The 13,973-nt window shown below is 41.2% G+C and overlaps 1 protein-coding gene across 1 annotated transcript in view; it reads right to left on the minus strand.

The window, feature by feature from the left end:
- Positions 1 to 13,973, minus strand: part of WDR93 (WD repeat domain 93) — a 44,564-nt gene that overhangs the window by 11,880 nt on the left and 18,711 nt on the right. The window contains exons 7-13 of the mRNA XM_082619296.1: positions 11,335 to 11,373; positions 8,087 to 8,171; positions 4,422 to 4,593; positions 2,720 to 2,790; positions 2,063 to 2,149; positions 896 to 1,015; positions 365 to 578 (exon numbers count right to left, since the gene is read on the minus strand). Coding sequence (XP_082475422.1) covers positions 365 to 578; positions 896 to 1,015; positions 2,063 to 2,149; positions 2,720 to 2,790; positions 4,422 to 4,593; positions 8,087 to 8,171; positions 11,335 to 11,373 — 788 coding nt within the window. The remainder of the gene's footprint in view (positions 1 to 364; positions 579 to 895; positions 1,016 to 2,062; positions 2,150 to 2,719; positions 2,791 to 4,421; positions 4,594 to 8,086; positions 8,172 to 11,334; positions 11,374 to 13,973) is intronic.

Consider the following 13,973-nt stretch of genomic DNA (forward strand, 5'->3'; position numbering starts at 1 on the left):
ATTGTACAGATCATTTGCCTGCATAAAATAGTTCACAATTTAAAAGAGAGAGAGAGAGACCCTTGGAGAAACTGATAAAAAACTTTTGGCAGAAATGACCCTCTTCCTGGTCATGTGGGATATGAAAGATGTCATTTGTGCCATCATACAATTTATATATATATATATATATATATATATTTATATATATTTATATATATATACACCCACATGTAAAAGACATTGGTGATCTTGAGAAGCTTACCAGGAAAGTGATGACTAGAGGGAAAGTGGACTCTAGGCTGAGAGATTGTCAGTTTTTTACCATTAAATAGCATCATCTGTCTGGCAGATTATGTACCCACCCTGCCCTCAAGCCACTGACCTCTCCACCAGCACACTGAGGGTGGGTCTTTGGGTCCCCATGGCTGCCACCAGATGGAGAGAAGCATCTGTACACAGTACCACACATTTCATTTGGGATTTCACTGGCCTCTCGGGATACATGTTCTGTCCTTTGTGGACTAAGAAGTATTTCAGGAAGTGAATGCTTTGGCAGAGACATCTTTCAGGAAGAGCGATGACCCCAAGAGAGAGTCCTGGAGAAAGTAACGGCACAAGCAGGTCAGAAAAGGGAGAAGAGGGAGGCAGCCATGGGCGCAGGGTCTGTGACCAGCAAGAGTGTGAGGGACGTGAGGGCAAAACCAAGCAATGAGCATCCCCCGAGGGTGAAGGCAATAAACGCCAATGTCCGAGGGGAGCCCCCTTCAGGGGGACCCCTTCTAAGTAGTTGGGGGAACCAAACCCATGGAGGTGGGCAGGGTCAGCACTGGAACGGAGGGAAGGAAGCTACAACGCAGCCAGGTACTGACTCTAGCCATCAAATGTGTATCAGAGGGACGGCGGTGGGGCTCACCTTTGGCTAGGTCCCACAGTGTGAGCACACCATCCTCGCAGGCCAGCACCAGGTAGGAGCAGCAGCAGCTGAGCTGAGACACCACAATGGGTGCAGCACAGGGCCACACGCCCTCGGGATCTAGTGGGGAGGACACCACTCACCAGGCTGCCCCCCGGACCCCGCCCCCACCCATCACCTCCACCTGGACAACATGAGACCCAGACTAGCCTGCCTGTCTGGACTCACCATCTCTCTCCTCTCTGCAATGCTGTCTCCTTCCTCAGGATAATATATATAACAACAAGTTACACCATTATACTACAGCTGACATTGAATGAGTACTTTCTAGGTGCTAAACAGTGTGGTAGGCACTTTAATGCATCATTTCATTTAATTCTCACAAGGATCCTATGAGGTGGGTCCTATTAGTACCCCTGTCCTACAGATGAGGAGACTGAGGCAGAGAAGTAAGTGACTTGCCCGAGGTCATATAAGCCTGGTCAGTACAGAAGTTGAGATGAGAAGCCAGGTTGCCTGGGAGAGGGATGGAAGGAAAGAAATTCTTCCCTTGTGAGTTTTTAAACTTTACTTCTGAGATATAACTCTGAAGTACAACATAGTGTTGTACTTCATGGAATTCTCACAAAAGTGAACTTGCTCATGTAACTGCCTCCATGAGTTTGTAAAAAACAAACCACCACCACCCATATTTCCTAAGTGCCTTTCAATTTCAAAGAGCTTTCACATACAGAAACTGAATTTTGCTATTCACAACAAATGCATGCAGTGGATGACAACGGTGTAATTGAGTAGTTTTCTGTTTTGGATGAGAAAATGGGATTGGGGTGTGAAGTGACTGGCCTGAGACTACACAGTTCGCAGACAGTTGTGCTGGGACGGGCCCTCTGGTGCCAAGCCCACCTTCTGTTTACCTTCGTTGTCTAAGGAGCCCTGTGGACCTGATGGGGCTCTGTCCCTATGGACCTGTCATCTTTAAGAAACATGACAGTTCAGAGACAGAGCCTTGGGGTCACACCACAGCTGCCAAGCCACCCACTCTGCCTGCACAGCTCTGGTCCCCTAAAGCCACGCTGCTGTGTCAGTCACGTGCTCTCAGCTAAGCTGAAGAAGGACATGTTTTCAGAGTCCTGAGCTTAGACCACTCCCATCTCGGCAGTAAAGTACCAACTTCATCCTTCAGCGTTCGGTTAAGCGAATAGAGGAAGAAGTTGTGACTTCCAGTCCAGTGTACGCCAATGACACAGGCTACCCCTGGGAAAGAAGAGAGGAAATGGGCATTACATAAGGAGTCTGGGTGGCCTTTGGTTTGTGTGAAGGGATTTGCCCAAGAGGAAGTCAGTTTGAAATGGTTCATTCTAATGGGCAGCACCCAACTGAAGGGTGAGCTTCCAGATGAGGGGCTGGGCGCCCCCCAGGAGGCCTGTTCCTAGGGCCAAGTCGCCTTCTTGTGCAGGGAGTGCAGGGAGGATGGTCACAACTGCCCCTCAGCTGCTTTCACATCTAGATAATTCATATCCACTTGGCTGTCAGTGTTTTAAATAACATTTTCTACAAAAGGAATTCATATCCAGAAGCAGCCTGGCAGGACGTGTGTGCACACCGTCCTCTGTGGCAGCTCACTCCCTGAAGACAGTGCCAGCCTCCATATCAGGGAATCTGGGTTCAGGGGCCACAGGTCCAACCAGAAACCATTAAGCTGCAGCTGGCAGCCGACTTTCCACCTCATTCCCTCCCAGCAGGCAGGGTGTGCTGTGCAGAAGTTCTCTAGGAGGGCTTGCCAAGCATTCCCCCAAGGTGACCACCTGCTTCACGTTCATTTACCTGGGGGGCTCTTAACTTCCACTGGCATTGCAACTATGCAGCTAGGAAGGAGGAAGTGGAACGTGGCCATACTGGGAAAGAAAGAGACACTGGTCAGAGCCATGGCAGACTCCTCGGCAAGGAGAAATGCTGGCAGAGTCTTGGTAGTAAGACCAGAAATGGGTAGTTCAGATGGACCTTCCCAGGAGTTCAGGGCCATGAGGCAAATCACATTCTACGTGCTGGTCCTGGTGAGGGCAGGGCAGGTGGAGCGGTGGAAATTATTCCCAGGCCGGGAACAGCACCAGCGTGGGCAGATCCCTTCCCCAAGGGATCTTGGGGAAGATCCCTTAATGCCAGACTTGGGTGAAGTGCATAAATGCTCCTATCCTGGGAGCAGTACAACCAGTGGTGTGCTGATACGTTGGCACTCTTAAAAAAACCCCCAAAAACCCTGATTTCCTGATTTATAGGGTTCGTAGCTTTTTGTGGTATAAATATTCCCACTATGGACAGTTACCAGTGGTTTAATGACTGGCTTGCAAAATTCCTAAATACCTTGCTGGGCAGCACAGCACTGAACCTTACTGGGTTCCAGTTCAGGCCTCAGGTAGTTTCTGTTAGGGCCTAGCCCTGGGACTTTGTGTGAAGTGAGAAAATTCAAGGCCCACTTGTCGGCAAGATGAGAGGTTTCACTTCCCATGTGAAGCAAGGACATCCCTGAGACCCACAGTAGCTGTGAGGAGAGCTGGTTCCTGAACCTGCTCCACCAGATACTTCAAGGACTTGGGCTCAGTTTTTACAATCACTGAGGCCTGCCTGCTGACCGAGATTACAAAGTAATGTTTTAATAATTACACGTTAATGTATTACATTTAGAAAGACTGGATGGAAATGGAGAAAAATATTAATAGTGGTGACTTTTATTTCCCTCTTGAGGATCATCTGTGCTGTCTAGATAATCAGGAAAACAAATTTTTTTAAGGAGACGCTATCATACAAAAAATTATAAAATAGGGAGTTCCCTGGTGGTCCAGTGGTTAGGATTTGGTGCCTTCACTGCCGTGGCCCCGGTTCAATACCTGGTCAAGGAACTGAGATCCTGCAAGCCACATGGTGCAGCCAAAAAAAAAAAAAAAAAAATTCTAAAATAAACTCTACTTCTCATCTCCATAGATGTCTATGCCTTCTTTAAAATCTATGTTATCAGCCTTTGTTCGAGCTATATTTAAACAATCTCCATACAACTTTTTTTAAGGAATTTTTTCTTTTTTAAAAAAATGTAATTAATGTATTTATGGCTGCGTTGGGTCTTCGTTGCTGTGTGCGGGCTTTGTCTAGTTGCGGTGAGCGGGGGCTATTCTTCATTGTGGCGTGCAGGCTTCTCATTGCGGTGGCTTCTCTTGTTGCGGAGCATGGGCTCCACGTGTGTGAGCTCGGTAGTTGTGGCGCACGGGCTTAGTTGCTCTGTGGCATGTGGGGTCTTCCTGGCCCGGGGCTCAAACCCGTGTTCCCTGCATTGGTAGGCGGATTCTCAACCGCTGCGCCACCAGGGAAGTCCCTCCATACGACTTTTCAAAGACTTTTCTGAATTTCTCAGAAAAGTCCTCCAAACCATTGAGACCTTGAATTAATTCAGGTCCTTGGGTTGATTCCTGCGTGTGCCCAGGGAGGAGAAGCTCCCAGGGCGGAGGCGTTCTGGCTGGGCCCCTCCATGGCTCACCTGAGCAGCTCCTCCTCCCACTCCCCATCCAGGTACTTCCTGAAGGTGGCGTTGAAGATTGCCGCCTGCCGCTCCCACTGACTGTCCTTGATGAAGTGATTCTGCCCAGAGCCCAGCCCACGGCAGTCCTCTATCTTTGCAAAGACTTCCAGGGGGCTTTTAAATGTGGTACCTAGGTTGAAAATATTCCAGAATTGGTCAAACCATCTGACTTCCTCCTTCCTGATTTCCCCCTTCTCCTCCATGCTTCCCAATTTCCTGCAGAATCCCTCGTCCTCAGAAATCTGTTCTTGCTTTGCCCAGGTGTTCAGTCTTCTTCCCAACCTCTCTCCTACTCCACCAGCTCACGCAGCACAGGCAAAGGGCAGCTGCTCTCCTCCTCCCACTTCTCCATCTCCATCCCGCCGTCATTTCCTGTTTCCAGACTACAGAATCTCCAGAGGCCAAGGACATGTCACGAGTCACTAGAGGCCTTAGATCACTGTTGCTGTCTCCCAGCTCAGCAAGGCCCCAAATCTGCCGTTACCTGTGCTATTTAGCTGCTGCTGCGGGCCTACATTCGACAGTCCTGGCCTCTTCCTGGGCTTACATTTATCCAACTACCTTCCTTTAAAAAAATCTCCTTTCTCTGCCAATCACTTTTCTTATCACTCTCCTTCCCAGTAACCTTGCATTTCCTTCTTTTTCATCTGCTCCTAAATCCACAGTAAAACTAAGTGATTTATTTTCTGGGTTCACAGCCCAACTTTCAGAACTTCTGAAAGTGCCCAGGTCCCTCAAGTTGCCCAGGAGGTCTCCCTGTGCCCCAGGTCTCCTTCCCCAGAGGCAACCATTGTTATCAGTTTCTTGCATAAATTTCTAGAAAGAGGCCCCTTCTAGATGGCAATATATTATTACATTATATAATATATGCAGTATTATATTATATTTTTTATATGTATTACATGTACATTTGTATATATTTTATAAACAAATGATAGCATATATCAACTAGCAGTTCTCAGAATGTGGTCCCAGATCAGCAGGAATCTGGCAGGGTTAGAAATGAAGGTTCTCAAGCCCCACCCCAGACCTACTGAAACAGAAACTCGGTGGGTGGGGCCCAGCAATTTGGGTTTTAACAAGTCCTCCAAGTGAGTCTGATCCAGCTAAAGTTTGAGAATTGCTGTCATACACTAGAACCCTTGCATTTTGACTTAACAAAATGTCTTGGGAGGTCTCTTCATTTCAATACTATAGATCTTCTTTGTTGTTCATTGCTTATTTTCATTTAGTAAATCTTTCTTTTGTTGTGAAATATAACACATTCAGAAAAGAGCATAAAAATATATCTTAATAAATTATTATAAAGCAAACATCTGTCTCTACTGAGGTCAAGAAACAGATTATCATCCCTCCCTAAAAGCTTTCCAAGGGCCCTTCTCCAGTCATAACCCCCTGGAAAGAGTGACAACCATTGTCTTGGCTTTTATGTAATCACTTCATGACATTTATTTTACTTTTGCTACCTAAATATGCATCTAAACACTACAGCTTTGTTTTGCCTGCTTTTGAGCTGTACACAATGGAATTACACAGTGTTAACTCTATATGTGCCCTCTTTTGCTTAATATTGTTTGTGAGATTTATCCATTTTGTTGTGTACAGCTGTAGTTTGTTCATTTTCATCGCTGTATAATATTCCATTGGGTGAACTAAAGTTTATTTATCTGTTCTTTTATTGATGGATATTTCAGTTGTTTCATGGTTTGGGGCTATTGGAAATCGTGTAATTATTATCATTCTTGTACATGCCTCCTTGTACACATTTACTTGCAAGCCTATCAGGTATACACCTAGAAGCAGGGTGACCAACTCATTCTGGTTTGTGCAGGAGTTTCCCAGTTTTAGCACCAAAGGCCTCACATCCTGGGAAACCCCTTAGTCCCAGGCAAAATGATATTCTTGGTCGCCCTACCTAGGAGTGTAAATGCTGGGTCATAGGATATAACTTATCTTCAACAGTACCAAATAATACTAAACTGTTTTCCAAGGTGGTTGTACTGACTTTCATTGCTAACTGTAATCTATGGGAGGTCTGATTATTCCACATCCTTACTAACTTGGTATGATCAATCTCTTTTAATTTTAGCCATCCTGGTGGGTGTGGAGTGGTATCTCATTATGGTTTTAATTTGCATTTCCCTGATAACTAATTATGTTGAGCACCGTTTTATATGTTTATTGGCCATTTGAATAATCTTCTGCCTGTTTTATGCTGAATGATCTGTCTTTTTCCTAACAATTTGTAGGAATTCTTTATATAGTCTGGATGTGGACCATTCATAAGTTTTACATGTTTTGCAAATATCTTCTCCCAATACATGATTTGTTCTTTCATGCTCTTAATGATGTCTTTGGATGATTAGAAGTCCTCAATTTTAATGTAATCAAACTTATCAACTTTTATTATATATAAGTACTTGTGTTTTGTTTAAAAAGTCTTTCCCTACCCAGAGGTCATAAAGATATTGACTTATTTTCTAAAAGTTTTATTGCTTTATCTTTCATATTTACTTCTATGATTCATCTGGAATTTAATTTTGTATATCATGTGAGGCAGGGGTCAGGTTTCACTTTTGTTTCCATATGGACAACCAGCGTCATTTACTGAAATGACCATTCACTACTCTGTAGCACCACCTCTGTCAGGTATCAAGTGTCTATTTATGCTTAAGTTTGTCCTGGCCTCTCTATCCTGTTTTATTAATCTATTTTTCTACCTACTATTTCTATCTATTTATATTTCTGTATTTTATATATGTTTCTATTATTCACTCATCTCTTTTTCTACCTTGTTTTAATTACTGTGGCTTTATAATAAATCTTGATGGAGCAAATTATATCACCATGTTCTTTTATAAGAGTGAATTGGCTATCCTTGGTGTTTTGCATTTCTTTCTTTGTTTTTAATGGTTGTAAAGTATTCTGAGGGTACCAGATTTATCTAACCAGTCTTTTGCCTCTATAAATAGCACTGCAGTGAACATTCTTGTGGGTATATCTTTGAGGTCATACATGAATATTGAGAGGATAGACTCTATGTCCCGTGTCTACAGAGGACTTCCCCTCTGCTCCTCTTAACCAACTCCCACTTATTCTTCAAAACCTTCCCAAATGTCCCTTCTTCTGATAAAGCCTCTGCTTATTCCCTGGGCAGAGTTAGTTACTCCTTCCTCTATGTTTTCATGGCCCTGGATGTTCCCCATTGTTGCACTTATCATATCCTACTATGGTGGTTTCCTTCTATTCTCCCTTGGTACACTAGCAGCTTTTAGAGCACAGGAGATGTGTCTTACTCATCTTTGTGCTTGGTGCAATATTGGCACTGATGAATGAACTAACACAGGAATGTAGGAATGAATGAACTCCACTAGCACTTGGGAAAGATGCCTCTTTCCTGATATCCCAATTCTGTTAGTTAACTGTATCCTTGTAGCATTTATATTTTTAATCTTTAGGTCTCAGAGCTTATGAATTAAAAAATTATCTTCAGAACTATACTTGTCAATTAGATATTGCTGCCAATAAATGGAAAAGATGGGAAATGTGGAGAAAGGCAGAGAATGAAAAAACTAAGAAATCAATGGCAAAAGGAAAGAGAGTATTCATTGAGTTATACCTACCTGCAACTGGTTTGGGTGGTTTGATTTGCATTATGTAAACTGGAAGACTCAACTTAACATCTTCTCTAAAAGAAATGTTTATATCCTACAATAAGGAAAAGGCACAGCTAATAAGCCAACAAAGTAGATAAAACTGCATCATTAAAAACACTCATTTCAAAAGAAGGCAGAAAAAGAGGAATAAGGAAGAAAAACAGGTGGGACAAATAGAAAGTAAATAGAGAAGTGGTAGATTTAAACCTAAACATATCAATAATCCCATTAAATATAAATTGCCTAAACACCCCAATTAAAAGGTAGAGATTGACAGATTATATAAAAAGGCAAGACCCAACGATATGCTGTCAAAAAGAAACTCATTTTAAATATAAAGACACCAATATATTAAAAGTATAGAAAAAAGATACATCTTGTAAACTGATCAAAAGAAAGCTGGGGTGGCTGTATTAATATCTGACATAATAGATTTCAGAGCAAAGACTATTACCAGGGATCAAAGAGTCATTGAATAATGATAAAATGGTCAATTCTCAAGGGGACTAAAATTCTAAATGTTTAGGCACCTAATAACAGAGCTTCAAAATACAGGAAGCAAAAATTCTTAGGTGTGAAAGCAGAAATAAATAAATCTACAGTCTCACAGATTTCAACACTCTTCTCTCAATAATTGACAGAATAAGTAGACAGAAAATCAGTAAGAATACAGAAGGGAAAGCAGTGAGGATATAGAAGACTTGAATAACTTGGACCAACAACAACAAGAATACGCATTCTTTTCAAGTGCACATAGAACACTTACCAGGATAAACCATATTCTGTGCATAAAACAAGTCTTAATAAATTTGAAAGGTTTCAAATTATATGAAGTATGTTCTCTGATCACAATGGAATTAAGTTAGAAACCAATAAAAGGAAAAGAAAGATGTCTGGAACATCTCAAGTATTTGGACACTAAATAACATGCTTCTAAGTAATCCATTGGTCAAAAAAGATACAAAAAAACAAATTAGGAAGTATTTTGAAGTATTTTCGAAAATGAGAATATAACATATCAATATTTAAAGGAAGCAGCTAAAGCAGTACTCAGATATAAGTTTGTACCACTAAATGCCTGTGTCATTCTGCAAAGTTCATAAGGTCTTGGTGTAGGCAAAGACATAGGAATGATAAAGGTCATACATATGAATGATTAGGTCAGGAAACAAATGGGAAAAGAAGGATTACTCAAAAATATTTGTGTGGTGGGCTTCCCTGGTGGGGCAGTGGTTGAGAGTCCACCTGCCGATGCAGGGGACACGGGTTCGTGCCCCGGTCCGGGAAGATCCCACATGCCGCGGAGTGGCTAGGCCCGTGAGCCATGGCCGCTGAGCCTGCGCGTCCGGAGCTTGTGCTCCGCAACGGGAGAGGCCACAACAGTGAGAGGCCCGCGTACCGCAAAGAAAAAAAAAAATTTTGTGTGGCAATTGCTATTTTAAAAGAATAGATAAAAGTTGATCTCTTCCTTGCTCCATTCACAAAAGAAACTCCCATATGTATAAAAGAGTGAAATGTCCAAAAAAAAAACCAAAAACCAAAAACAAAAAAAACGATGAAAAGTATTAGAAGAAAACACAGGAGAATTTATTTATAACCTTGAGATAGAGAAAGCCTTCTTAAGTGCAATGGCTGTAAAGAAAAGATTAAAAATTCTGACTATATCAAAATCTAAAACTTCTTTATAACAAAAAAGCACATAAGCAAAGTAAAAAGGGAAACAACAGAGTGTAAGAAAACATATAATAGGCAAAGAATTCACAGGCAATTCACAGAAGATAAAACCTCAAGAGCCAATAAAAATATGAGATTAATGAAAATTAACACGAGATGCCATTTTGTTCCATCAGTTTGCACACACAAAAAATTAATATCAAATTTATCGAGGCTGTGGAGAATTACTGATTAAATGTAAATTGTCATGCCATTTTTGGAGAACAATTTAACAGTATCTACATTAAAACTAAAAACGCACATATCCTTCAGAAGCACTCGGGTATACAAAGAAATTACAAAGATTTTCATTGCATTATATAAAAGCCACCCTCAATATCATCAATGGACAAACAGCCAAATAAACTATGGTACATCCTTAATAGGAATAGAGCACAGGATGTCAAAAGAACAAGGTAGGTTTATCGGACATTGCAAAACTTTGCCAATAAGTTGATTAGTATAAAAATGCAAACTTGTAAGAAAATATATATAGTATGATGCCACTTATATAGAAGAAAATTCCCATAAAATGAAACTATATTTTTCTAAATAAACTGATATCAGAATAAAAATATACAGTAAAGACCTAGAAAACACACACCAAGATAATAATGGTGATGACCTCTAGAGAGGGCTGCTCTATCTGAATTACTTGGCTTTTCCCAGAGTGATGTGTTCACATATTATTTGTATAATTTGAAACATAATGTAATTTTAGAAGGGAAAAAGGAAAGGACTCAAGAAAGAGACTTCCATTTGGAAGTTCACCACTGCCCTTCTGATAGGCCAGAATCCCAAGAGCTAAGCCTCTGGAAAGTATGGTATGCTCTCTGCCTCAGAGGGAGAGCCAGGAAGCTCCAGGGAAGCCATTCTGTTCTCTACGGTATCCCAATACAAAGACAACCTCCAACACCAAAAAAAAAAAACTCCCTCAGTTTGGTGGATTGGGCTGTTACTTTGGCAGGGGCCAATTGGATTTCATGGGGCCTGAAGTATATATGATTTAGGGGTCTTTGTAAGAAAGAGAACACAAAAGTTTGAACACAAAATGCCCATGACCACCCTAATACCACTCAATCTGGGGGAAATTGTGACAGAGGGGAAGTTTGAGTGAGAAGAGATGGTGGTCTTAAGTGATTACGGTTAAAACATGTTACTTTTTGCAATTTTACAAAAGTACGTGGTCATGTGAACACACTGGTAGGGCCCCTCCTATGGTCTTGGAAGGGGCCATACAAGTGAGGGGCCCTGAAATTTAACCTCCTTTACCTTCAGGGAAACCCATCTCTGAACAAATGACTTGGGTCAATTATCCTCAAGGATAGGGGGCCATCTTCAAGGGAATGAGGCACAAGAGTAAGTCACAGAGAATCTGAAAATAGTGCCCTGGTAGAACATTTTATTAGTATATTTGATATTTAAGGTAAATTTCAAATCAAAATAAAAATTTCTAACATGTAACTTAAATCTCTTTGGAGATTTTCTTTAAAGTTTCTTACCGTTTCTAAATTATCTGCAGTCACGGGATCAAGAGTGTTCTGAGGAGAAAAATGAGAAATTAATTCACAGTAGGTTTGGTATATGTTCCCCTTCTTCCTTCAATCTTTTGAGATGCTCTTTCTTCCCCCCAATTATTTTCGTGAAATGTGAACTCATCCTGTAGACATGGAGGACCAATATTTGTGTGGTCTTCTGGCCTGCGGATTTTAACACATGATCCTTGTCCTCTAGGATCTTAAAATGTATTTGGGGAAACAAGAAATCATTAGTGACGTTAAGAAGAAATATGAGTAGAGGGGAGGAGATCAATTAGGAGACTATTACAAACATCTAAGTTGAAGCGAATATGTCTGATTGGCAAAATACATCAGTGATGTTGACAATTATATTTAAGTAACTCTAAATACAATTCACAGGACACGAATTACCACTGTAACTGGCATTAGTTGATTGCTTCTCAGTGTATAGAAACAGTGAATTATGGTGAGAAACCACCCCCATTCCAAGGTGCTTTTCCCACTTGGATAATAAATTAATCTCTCAAAAAATGTATCTGTTGGGCACCAAGTAGGATACCATGGGGTTGGTTGATAAAAAGAAGCAGAAGCTATGGTCTTAACAACCTAGAAATTTATCATCTAGTTAGGAGAAAAGAACTTCCATGCACAACCGGATAGTATGTGAGAAGTGTCAAAGAGAGGTATAGAGAATAAATTCTGTAAGAGTTTAGAGGAGGAAGGTCTCTGGGCCAGTAACTCTCCCAGGGATACAAAATCACACCCTGCTATGAAGACATTCACTGGAGAGAAAAGGCATTTATTCACAGCCACTCAATGAGCTCGGCATCATTGAGTCTCAGTCTTGGTCTCCTATATTAATAATATCACTAATTCTTTAGCACCTAATACAGTATGTTTTAAAGGCATGCTCAATGAATATTTGTTGTTGTTGATTAAAAAAATAAGTGCACATCAAATAGATGAGAAAATTTTGTCTTAGGGACTTCCCTTGTGGCACAGTGGTTAAGAATCTACCTGCCAATGCAGGGGACACGGGTTCGAGCCCTGGTCTGGGAAGATCGCACATGCTGCGGAGCAACTAAGCCCGTGCACCACAACTACTGAGCCTGCACTCTAGAGGCCGCGAGCCACAACTACTGAGCCCGCGTGCTGCAACTACTGAAGCCCATGCGCCTAGAGCCCATGCTCCACAACAAGAGAAGCCACCGCAATGAGAAGCCCATGAACCGCAACTAAGAGTAGCACCCACTCGCCACAACTAGAGAAAGCCCACGTGCGGCAATGAAGACCCAATGCAGCCAAAATGGAAAAAAAGAAAAAAAAGAAAATTACATCTTAAAATAATATTTACTGAAAAACTATATTTTAAAGAGATGGCATGAAGCCCAGGGATCACATATAATTAAACTGAAGTGGTAGAGTTCCTACCTTCTAAGAATAAGTGAAGAATGCATGTATTCCTATACAGTGAATCTCCTACATACAAACAAGTTCCATTCTGAGAGCATGTTCATAAGTCCAATTTGTTCGTTAAGTCCAACAAAGTTAGCCTAGGTACCCAACTAACACAATTGGCTATATAGTACTGTACTGTATAGGTTTATAACACTTTTTACACAAATAATACATAAAAAACAAACACAAAAAATAAAGAAAACATTTTTAATCTTACAGTAGAGTACCTTGAAAAGTACAGTAGTACTGGCTACATCTCTGCTGCTTTTACTCTTGCTTCCGGACATCCTGGGCTTGAAATAAAGATACTGTACTACTGTACTCTATACAGTGCTGTACAGTAAAGTGCACAAAAGCACAACCACTTGTAGAGGGTGCACGCATGTGACAATGTACGCCAGACATGTGAACGCACGTTTGCATCTTTGAAAGTTCAAAACTTGAAGGTTCGTATGTAGGGGACTTACTGTATATTTAGAACAACACTTTTATACCTTAATCTGGGGAATTTAGTGGAATGGGAGACATGAAAGGATTATTTCAACCCAGGAGGGAAAAAAAATATCTATTAGAGTAAAAAAAAAGACTCTTCCAGAGAAATGCCTGGGAGTGCTCTTGGTGGAGAGGCAACACCTAGACGAGAGAGATACCAGATTCCGACACCTCTGCTTTTTTTTTTCCAAATATATATATATATATATATATATATATATATATATATGTATGTATATAGGAGTAAAATTGCGTTACAATGTTGTGTTAGTTTCTGCTGTACAATGAAGTGAATCAGCTATATGCATATCTATATCCCCTCCCTCTTGGACCTCCCTCTCCCCATCATCCCCACCATCCCACCCATTTAAATCTAGAAACAATAAATGCTGGAGAGGGTGTGGAGAAAAGGGAACCAACCATCTTGCACTGTTGGTGGGAATGTAAATTGATACAGCCACTATGGAGAACAGTATGGAGGTTCCTTAAAAAACTAAAAATAGAATTACCATATGACCCAGCAATCCCACTACTGGGCATATACCCTGAGAAAACAGTAATTCAAAAGGACACATGCACCCCAATGTTCATTGCAGCACTATTTACAATAGCCAGGACATGGAAACAACCTAAATGTCCAACGATAGATGAATGGATAAAGAAGATGTGGT

This window comes from Mesoplodon mirus (assembly GCF_964341445.2).
Source record: "Mesoplodon mirus genome assembly, chromosome: 4".
Taxonomy (NCBI): Eukaryota; Metazoa; Chordata; class Mammalia; order Artiodactyla; family Ziphiidae; genus Mesoplodon; species Mesoplodon mirus.